This window comes from Condylura cristata, unplaced genomic scaffold (genome assembly GCF_000260355.1).
Source record: "Condylura cristata isolate star-nosed mole 26May11 unplaced genomic scaffold, ConCri1.0 scaffold00017, whole genome shotgun sequence".
Taxonomy (NCBI): Eukaryota; Metazoa; Chordata; class Mammalia; order Eulipotyphla; family Talpidae; genus Condylura; species Condylura cristata.
This window is the reverse complement of record NW_004567118.1, coordinates 23107927-23118557: the sequence shown is the minus strand read 5'-3', so window position 1 is coordinate 23118557 and position 10631 is coordinate 23107927. Positions and strand designations below refer to the sequence as shown.

At 43.8% G+C, this 10631-nt stretch overlaps 1 protein-coding gene across 1 annotated transcript in view; it reads left to right on the top strand.

Annotated features, from left to right (window-relative positions):
* Positions 1-9761, top strand: part of CENPV (centromere protein V) — a 13083-nt gene extending 3322 nt beyond the window's left edge. The window contains exons 2-6 of the mRNA XM_004685066.2: positions 6-158; positions 2926-3024; positions 4116-4185; positions 8162-8276; positions 9360-9761. Coding sequence (XP_004685123.2) covers positions 6-158; positions 2926-3024; positions 4116-4185; positions 8162-8276; positions 9360-9484 — 562 coding nt within the window. The 3' untranslated portion in view covers positions 9485-9761. The remainder of the gene's footprint in view (positions 1-5; positions 159-2925; positions 3025-4115; positions 4186-8161; positions 8277-9359) is intronic.
* The last annotated feature ends 870 nt before the right edge of the window (positions 9762-10631 follow it).

Sequence of the window (10631 nt, the reverse complement as noted above, 5' to 3'; positions counted from 1 at the left end):
CCGCTGCCGCCGCCGCCGCCACCGCCGCCGACCCCGGCGACCCCGACGTCCTCGGTGTCCACGCTGGACCTCGGCGAGCAGCGTGAGCGCTGGGAGACGTTCCAGAAGCGGCAGAGGCTCACCTTCGAGGGCGCCGCCAAGCTCCTGCTGGACACCTTGTGAGTGTGGCGGGGCGGGGGGTGCGGGAGGCGCGGCGCCGGCGCCGCGGACGCCGCTGGGCGGGATTCGGGCTCAGCAGCCCTCGGCGCGCCTCTCGTCTGTCTGCTCGCGGCTTGGGCCAGATTTTGTGTTCTGTGTTTTTCCCATAGCGTCGCCGACGCGCATTCCCCGCTCGCACCCCATCGCTCGTCATTCTAACTGCTGCTCGCGGCGGGGCTCCGTAGGGGTGTGCGGCCCTGAGCTGTGGGGGGCGCGGCCCTGAGCTGTGGAGGGACCCGCGGCGTCCCGGCACACTTAGGGCCGCTGCCGGGCTCAGCCATCGTGCCGGGGACGTTGTCTGTTGTCTTGGCGCGCAAGGGGTGCGGGGGCCGCTCCCAGGGAAAGGAAGATAAATCCCACGACTTTGTTCAACCCTGAGTCGCTTTTTGTGTCTGCGCACGTGTTTCTGGAGAACGGGTGGGAGGGAAAGGTGAGGGTGTTGAGAAAAGCTTGCGATAGTTTTGAGCCAACTGGGAGGTGAAATCCCGTTATTGTTCCCGGCAGCCAGCGAGGGAGCGGGCGGTTATTGATCCCGCGGAGAAGCGCGCGCAAAGAGATGCTTGGGATTCTGAGCCGCCGCGCGGGTACCGAAGGGCGGGAGGCTCTGTTCTCCGCCAACGGATGCTCGGGGTGGCCCACTCGTTTGTGCTCCCCCACTTTGATACCGCAGGAAGAGAACCTCCTGGTCTTTAGATAATCAGAGGAGGATCTGAGGGAATCCATGACCCACGATGTTGGAAACGAGCTTACCATCTTTTTCTTTGGCAGGACTGCCTTGTGCCTTGTTCTCTTCGTATGTGATTGCATCCTACCCCACAGAACAACGGTGCTACTGAGAAATATTTCAGCACCCTAGTAATGGGTCTGTGTTGATTATTTCATGAATTAAAATGGACAGTAAATCCCCTACAAAAAAACCCAAAACACAAGACAAGAACAACCGAACGATTGGATAACAACCTGAGGATTTTTCCTAACCAAAAAAAATTTTTTTGTTCTTGTTCTAGAAGGATTTCTTTTTGTTAGGACAAATTACTCAGAAAATGGTTTTCTGTCTGCTTCACTTTTTTATTATTTTGGGTCATGGACTAAATGGTTTTTTATATTTACATCCATTAACTATTTTTTGAGCATCTGTGTTTTGCTAGCTACTTGTAGGTAAAGGAGATACTGAACACTCATGCTTGAAGTAAATTTTTTACTTTAGAGAAAACTGATAAAAGGTCAAGGAAAGGACTTTTAAATGTTGATATAAAAAGATTTCTTTTGACTCATTGATATGAGTATATATATTAAAACGAAAATTAAATTAGAATGCAAAAATAATGTATAACTATTGTTTTTGTTAAAATAGTTCATGGAACAAAGCATGGTGGGAATTTATAGTAAATAGCTGTGAATCCCTCTCTGGATGTTAGCATTATAGGAGATTGTATTTTTGACATTACCAAAGGTTCTACTGTTTGGATATTTTACAATAAATATTTGTGTATTCAGGGTATAAATGTGTGTGTGTGTACATTTGTAGATATGTAAAATACCAACTTAACTGACTCAGCTTCTAAAAGGCACTTGAAGAAGTATTCAGTTTTAATTACCAGACTAATGCATATTAAAACTGCAGTGAGCTATCTTTTCTATAATTGCTGCTTGAAAAGGAACAGTGAAGTGTTTTCTCATACATTGAAGATAAGAGTGGTAAGTCCTTCTGGAAAACAATTTGATGATGTTCATCAAATCTGAAATACAATTCAATTAAGGACCTGACTTACATAAGTTTTAAAAGGATTAAAATTGTATGTAATATATATGTATAGCTATGTAAGAAGTCACATGTGTGGAAAAATACTGGGGAGAATGTAGCTAAGAAAGCTTTTGTTATTTTTTTCTTTCTTTTAAAAAAATGTTTATTTTCTGCATACAAGAGCTGGGGTGTAGGCCAGTGATGGAAAGGGTGAGAGGAATGAGAGGATTCACCAGAGACAGAATGGGGAGCAGAACAGGTGGATTGACTAAAATACACTGCTGAGGGGAACAGCCTTGGAGACAGGAGAGGTCTGCTGCGCCATGTGGGTCAGCTCCCTGGCCGGGGATTGAACTCGTGCTGCAGTGGCTGCTGATAGCTTCATAGCTCTCCCCATAGTCAGAAAAATTCTTAGTAGGTATTTGACATGTACATAAAAATGTTTGCGAGCCCTCCCTGGTAGCGCTGTTGTTAAAGCACAGCACTAAGAAGCTAAAGCCACTTCTGCATGAGTTCGATCCCCACCTGCCTGGGAGGTGACCCACATGGTGTGGTAGACCTCTCCTGACCCGCCTGCTGCTCCCCTTAGCAGTGTACTTCGTCAGTCAGCCTTTTCTACTCCCCGCTCTGTCTCTGGTGAAGCCTCTGCACCCCAGTTCTGTATGAACAAATAAATAAATGTTAAAAAAAAATTGAGTGGTCTGAGTCAGATTCCCTTCCTCCCAACTTTCATTTCCAGCTTTATGAAATGCTTTATTTTGCCATTTAAAACATATATAAGGAAGGGAGACGAGAACTCCCTTAGACCCTGAACCCGCTTGTAAAACTTACAGTGCTTCCTTGAAAGCAGAAACATACACTGTCGTCATGTAGGAAAGACTTGTCCTGTCTCGCTCAGCAGCAGGAGAGAAAGCATGAGTTGTGGTATAAGGTCCTGCTGAATATTCAGAAATCCTTACCTCTCTAATTTTTGTCTCATTTAGTGAGTACCAGGGCCTGGTGAAACACACAGGAGGCTGCCACTGTGGAGCAGTCCGCTTTGAAGTTTGGGCCGCAGCAGACCTGCACATCTTTGATTGCAAGTAAGTGTTTTCTCTTTCCAGGTTGGCTTAAAAGGATTTAAGAGTTAAAATGCAATGCGTCATCATCATCTGGTAAGTTGGGGTGTAGATGAAATAACACTGGTCATGAACTTCTAATTGTTGAGTCATGTAATTAGTATATAAAGATACATTGTTCTTTTCTTCCTTCTTCCTATGCAACTTGAGGTTTTTAAGAAAAGTTTTTACAAAGATGTAAGGAGGCGAAGAATAACTGTCTCAGGTGTGTGTGTGTGTGTGTGTGTATGTGAGAGAGAGAGTGTGTGCGTGTGAGACAGACACTTCTATAAGCACGTGTGTGTGAGAGAGAGAAGAGTGAGTGAGAGTGTTTTTGAGTGTGAGACAGACACTTCACTTCTATAAGCACAGGCCCAGGGAACTCAGAGCAGGGTCCTGATAGGCTCATCCCTCAATCTAGTACTGCTGGTGGGTCAGGGGAGAAGTAGGCTGGAGTTGAAGGCAAAACTTTGGGTAGAATCTTCAGAGTTGGGGGAGAAAGGAGGGCTAGTATGTATGTTTGGAAGCTCACAGTGCTCCTGCCCCCTCTCAGCCTGTCCTTCTGCATAAGGCAGATAGTGCTGCTAGGATCTGGGGAGGCCTGCTTTTTAGCACTGTCTCCCGCATCAGACTGCTTCTGAGATGAGGAAAGAGGAAAACTCAAACTTCCTTGTCCATATATATTTTCTTAATATAATAGTTTTACATCATTTTGTGCAGGGTATAAATGTATGTGTGTATACATTTTGTGCCTTTTTCCATCTCAGTTGTAATCCTCGTGGTCCTTGTCCATTTTTGGTGTGGATATACCAGAGGCATAAGATGGTAGCAATGCCTAAAAGTTGTTTTCTGTCTCTGTAGTCCAGAAGCTCTTTTCTCTTAGCAAACTGAGAAGTAGGCATTTGGTTGGGCACCTGTGGGCACTTCTGTACAGGCCCAAGATCGCCAGTCCATCTAAGTGCTCATCTAAGGGGCCTCCGCTGGGTCAGCTGGCTCTCAGACCACATCAGTTTGTGCCTTTTGTCATTCCAGCTGCAGATGGCCATTAATGTCAGATTTATTCTCTCTTTTTGTAGCTGCAGCATTTGCAAGAAGAAGCAGAATAGACACTTCATTGTTCCAGCTTCTCGATTCAAGCTCCTGAAGGTTAGTGCTAAGAGCAGTCTGACTAGCCAGAGCCTCCTGGTGAGACCTGTGTTAGCATGTCTCTCGTGGAGGGCAGCGGGCAGATGGCATGCCAGGAACTGGTGACTTCCGTTCCCTTGTCTCACCCAGCTTTCATATTTATTTTTTAAAACTTAATGTTATTGCTCCCCTTTATATTTTGGATGCATATTTGATGTTATTGTGGGAACATTTTCAAATGTAGAGAATCAAAATATAAGATCATTTAAATCCTCACCCGTTAATATTTTGGTGTATTTCCTATGTAGATAAATACACTTAAATATGTTGTATGTGTTCTTATTAAAACAAGAGTTTACTTTTCTCTTTCCTGATTTTCATCATTCCTTAATGATAGTGATAGTGGTTTTAAAATCTTTTACTTTATTATTTAGAGTAATTTTTTGAGTTTGGTACAAAAATTGAAAGGTTCAGAAGTGTATGTGTATGCACAGTGAAGGTTTCCCTCCACTCTCCCTCACAACCGATTTCTTCGTTTACTTAGACTGTTCTTCCTGTATTTGCAGCATGGTTGGTTATTTAAATGAGCCATAAACAATTTTTTAATCTTTGTATTTCCAGGTTAAATGCGATTTTTAAATTCAGAATATGAATTTATTTGCTTATTTTTAATTTATTATTCAAGTAATTACTGACTGAAAACTGCATAGTGTCAGAGAGTGAGCATTAGAATTTGACATTTGTGTGTACTACATTGTGATCACCACCAAAAGTCAATTCCATCCACCACCATGCAGTTCATCTACTTTATCCTGTTTCCCCATCCATTTAGCTTTTCCCCTCTGGTGACCACCATTTTTTTCTAATAGCCTAAAAGTTTGTTTTTGTTTTTGTTCATTTGTTATCTCCCCTATGTGTGAAATCCTGTGGTATTTGTCTTTCTCCTCCTGACATGTTTCATTTAGCATACTGCTTTCAAGGTCAGTCCATGTTTTTGCAAATAGCAAGATTTCACTTTTCAAATAGCTGAGTAGTGTTCTAGTGTGTATATATGTATGCCATGTCTTTATCCATTCATCTTCGTTTGGCAATTTTCTATATTTGAACTTCTAGGCTAAGCAACCTTTTTTCTTATTGAAAGAAATAAGATGGAAAAAACCTTCCTATGAATAAATCTCTGATGGTTTAGAAGTTTCAGATTGAGTCTGTTAGAAATAAAATTTTGGTGAAAGAACAAAAACTAAAAAAAAAGGCTTTGGTATACACTGTTGTTAACATGGGGTGAAGTTCAAGTCCACCCTGGTTCCCATTGCCCCCATCATGGCCCAACAGACCAGACCCATCTGTGTCTGTATAAGAGCTTCAATGTATTGAGCTATTCTGTGTCTTTCTCCTCTGCTGGAGAATATCTTTCTCTTCTACAGGCATCACCATTTCTCACACCTGACTCCAGCTCCTGGCCTCTAGTCTTGGCACTGAATAGTCACTCAGTGAGTGTCTGGAGGAATGTTTGAGTGAATAACTTTTGGGAGTCCTGCTCTTTCATTATTAATGAGATTTAACCCCAGATGCTTTGGGGCCAACTCGTTTCCTCTGTCCCTCGATTCATTAGAGTGTTTGCTGGGGGAGGTGAAATAGGTGGGCAGTGTAACTGTCCTCATCCCTTCCTTAAGCCCAGGTGAATACCAGGGTACCCTCTTAGGATACCTGCTGGAGGCCATGGCCCCAGGCTCTCTCTGCCCCTAAGCACCTGTGGCAGATGGTTCCTGAAGACATAGCAGGTACAGCCATGGCCCTTGGGGTGAAGTTCAGGATGGCTATTCCTCCCAAAGCCTCCTTTTTCACCCCTTCTTGGATTTGCTACTCAGTGTAATTTCATGGTGCTCTAGAGCACCATTCCCTTAGACCTGGCCTGTTGGAGCAGTTTTATGATTGATGAAAGAGAAAAATAATTGACAGCATTTGTTTTAGGGGTACAACTTAATGCTCATCATGTGTATATATCTTTTTTTTTTTTTTTAAGATTAAGTACCAAACTTATTTATTCAATAAGTATTAAAGGGTATCCACTGTGTGCCAGACACTGTTGCAGTGCCTGTGTCCAGTAGTTAACATGACAATGAAAGCTCTTGTTCTCTTAGATCTTACATTCTAAGGGTGGAGACAAATAAAATAAATAAGAAAAAATACAGTAATGCTATATAGAGAGTTAAAGTGGAGAAATATGGGTGGCAGGTTTAGATTTGTTCACAGTACAGAGGGTCAAATGCTTGGCATGTCTGAGTGGCCACTGTTGCTGGAGAGTAGTTAGTGGTGTACAAGAGGAGTGGACGAGATGAGATTGGAGAGACAGTCCGTCTCCAGACAAGGAGATGGACTTTATTCTTTGTGTAGTGGGAAGTCTGTGGAAGATTTTTAAGTGGGATAGTAACAAAACCTGCTTCAGTTTTTGTTTTTTTTTTTTAAGATTTATTTATTCGTACAGAACTGGGGTACAGGCCAGAGATGCGGTGGGTGAGAGGATTCACCAGAGTGGGGTACAGAACAGGCAGATTGACGAAGTACACTGCTTAGGGGAGCAGTGGGCAGGTCAGGAGAGCTCTGCCTCCCCATGTGGATCTCCTCCGGGGCAGGGGAGGATCGAACTCATGCGGAAGTGGCTTAAGTTTCTTTGTGCAGTGCTTTAACCCGCTGTTCCACCAGGGAGGGCCCTGCTTCAGTTTTTTAAAAACGTTTTTGTTGCCTAAGAATTTACATTTCTTACAAGTTCTTATTTGATACTCTTGTTGCTGGTCCTCACACTGAGAACTACTGTTTTAGAGGAAAAGTGAACAGAACTATGTAAAGGATTGAATGTGAATGCGGCAGAGAGAGAGGATCAGGTTACATCTCCAGTGTTGCGCCTGAGTGGAAGGTCCCATCTTCTGGGAGAAGTAGGGGTGGTGGGACACTGGAATCAAGAGTTTTTTTTTTTTTTTTAATTTCAGTTCCAGAGTTTTGGAACATTCAGATAGAAATAGGAAATGATCAGTATGGAGGTGTGGAGAGAAATCAGAGCTGGAGCTTCTGATTTTGGAGTTGTTAACATATTGATGTGACTTGGTGTCACCTCGGTAGGTTGTATAGCCAGAGAGGGAGAAAAGGAAGAGGTCACCTCAGGGCTTACCAACATTTATAGAAAAGAATGGAAAGAAGCTAGCAGAGGAGAGAAACCCTCTAAGGAAGAAAAAAACAGGGACGGTGTGTTGTCCTCAGACAAATGCTTCAAAGTAGAAGTAGAATTTTTATTTAAAGGATTTAAACATTTTGGTTCATCCTGCCACATTTTACCAATTTGTGTTCCCATGATTGATGTACTAGAGTACATGCTCATCAATACCATGTTAACCAACTTATATTTTTGCCCACCCAGCGGGCCATTATCTCATTGTTGTTCATGAACATGAAAAGCATTTTAGAGGTTAAAGATGTATTTTTCATTTTTTCTGAATTGTCCATTCTTTTCCTTTGCCAGTTTCCCATTTGTATTCTCCACTGAGAAATGAGCCCTTTGCCTCTGATTTGACAAGTATTCTTTTCCTAGCTTGTTTTTTTATAAATTAACAAAAGTATAAACAAATGGTTTTCTTAAGACCATGTTTGGGAACATAGAGATCAGTCCCTAGAGTGAGCTGTCCCTTCATATAAGCCACAGAAACAGGCAGGTTCACTCTCTACTGTCTCACCATGGATTGGGAAAACTCTAGGTTAAGTAGTTCTGTGTGTAATCCACTTAGGAGAAGCCAGACTGGCATGTTTCCAGGCAGTGGAGCTGGGTCCCTGTCCTCAGCAAGCCTCTGGTCTCTGTGGACAATTAGACATGTCCTCATCATCCTGAGAGCTCTGCAAAAGATTTTCTCCCCACCAGAACTTAGAAAAAAAAAATTTTTTTTTTAAATAATAAAGAGGAGGAAATATCTTGGTATAAAGAGAACACCTATTTTTCTGTTTTCACTAGGGAGCCGAGAGTTTAACCACATACACGTTCAACACGCACAAAGCGCAGCACACCTTCTGTAAGAAATGTGGTGTTCAGAGCTTTTACACTCCCCGCTCTAATCCCGGAGGCTTCGGTAAGTGAATGGAATGTGGGCCAGAGCTCAGGAGGGACGCAGAGGGGCTCTGTGGCTACTCTGGGTTAAAAGGCTGATTGGACATGTGGGTGCTGGCATATTGGGCCTGCCTCCTGCTTGGCTAGGCCCTTTCACTGTGTGTTTCAGAAGAACAAGGCACTTAAGCAGATTTTTTTTTTTTTCCAAATGATGGAATGTAAGTCTGACTCTCATCATTTGGACACCAGCCAGATCCTGCTTCTCATTTCCTGGTGCTGCCAGAGCCTTTTGTTGGAGGGCAAGGCATCGAGAGTGAAGAGCAGAGAGGAGATGGGCCTGTGGGGTGGAGGAGGCATTAACAGCAGGGCAGAAAATGAGGAGCATTAATAATGCCATTAAAATGTTTTTGGTTTGTTGAAAACACAAGCTGGAGAACCTCCAAACTTTCTTAAGGTCCTGTGTGGCACTGGGAGCAAGGAATGTAGAGTGTTAATTCAGAATGACATCATTTGCAGTGAAAATTGAGTGGAAAGTAACTGTTGAGATGTTCCTGAAGCGCTAGTGTCTGGTCCGATGCAGCCTCCGGACTGTGGTGGGGCGACCGGGCCTGGCCGTCCTGTGCCTTATGGTGTGTAAGGGTGTTATTCATCACCCTCCCTGCTCTGCTCCTTTAGCAGCTCCTTTGTGTTTGGAGTCTGTCACGTGGAGGCTCCTTTCTGCTTTCCTTGAGGAAAAGGAAAGCCTTTTAAAAAGTTTAAGTCATTACAGATGGGGAGGAAATTGATTCGTAGAAAGTCTTTCTGTACCCTGGGAAAGGCCCGTGAATTCGCGAGGCTGCCAGTCAGAGGTTGCTCTAGGCTGGAGTCTTTTTACTCTTGTGTGCTTGGGCTGGAATTGAATATGTCCAACATGGGCCACCCTGCTTTTCAAGAAGTCTAACGCCATTTGAGATCTGAGGGAAGTAAAGCTCGGAGGCTGATGTAAGTTATGGCCCACACTTGGCTGTATAGCAGTGCTGGCGGTGTGTGTTTGTCCCCCATCTAGTGCGGTACCTGGTCTCACTCATTCTTGGGACATCCCTTTCTTTGTGTCACTTCCCTCTAGGAATCGCCCCACACTGTCTGGATGAGGGCACCGTGCGGAGTGTTGTCATTGAGGAATTCAATGGCAGTAATTGGGAGAAGGCCATGAAGGAGCACAAGACCATTAAGAACATGTCTAAAGAGTGAATCCCTGCTTCTCCCTTCCTGAAAAGGAGGAATGATTGGGGCCAGCAGTTTGGCTGTCCCCGCTGCACCTTGATGGTGCTCTTGATTGTGGCTGAACCAGGCTGCCAGTTCCATGAGCAGCAGTCACCTCATTTTGCTCCAGCTCCCTCTTTCTTTAGGCAGCTCTTTGCCCTTCCTTAACCCAGATTTTGATGTAGACTTAGTTGACATCCTACTTTCTCTTCCCCAACTTTTGTGTGATCTTTTAGAAAAATAAATATTTTTAACATAAAAGCAATTATTGTTTTATCACTTTTTTGCACTTTAATTTTACTCCTGAGCCAGTCATTTAATAGCAGATGTTTATTGAGCACCACTAAGATGACAGCAACCACAGTGGGAAGGAGAGATAAGAAGACAGAGTTATTTAAAATGTAAGACTGTGAATGATTGTAAACCTGTTAAGTTGTAAAAAATAACGTGAATAGTAGGAGTTAACAGAGAGGGGTTGGTCATGGAAGTCTTGAGGTCTTGTGTGTGTGTGTGTGTGTGTGTGTGTGTGTGTGAAATCAACCATTAAAAAAAAAAGATTTAATCATACAGAACTGGGGTACATGCCAGAGGTACAGGGGGGGATAGGATTCACCAGAGACAGAGTGGGGAGCAGAACAGGCAGATCGACGAAGCATACTGCTGAGGGGAACAGCGGGCGGGTAAAGAGAGGTCTGCCACGCCATGTGGATCACCTCCCAGGCCAGGGATCGAACTCACACTGAGGCGGGTGCAGCCAGCTTGCAGTGCTGCATTTTAACCCATTGCGCCACCAGGGAGGGCCCCATCTTAACCATTTTTAAGTGTACATTTTAGTAATATCAAGTACATTTGCATTGTTGGTGCGGCCAATTCCCAGAATGGTTCTTTTTCAAAAACTGAACCTCTACTCATTAAAATACGAATTTGAGTGTTTTCAAAGGAGGTAATATTTAGGAAGATAAAAGAGAAGAGTATGGGCACATGTTAAAGCTGGGCTGAGCTGGAAGCGTGTGATGGGGAGAGATAATGTAAGAGAGGAGAAAGATGGACTGAAGCCAGATTGTGACTGGTGTTGGATAGTAGACTTAGGAATTTATAGGCACTGGGAAGCCCTGGCTGGTTTTAAATAGGATGA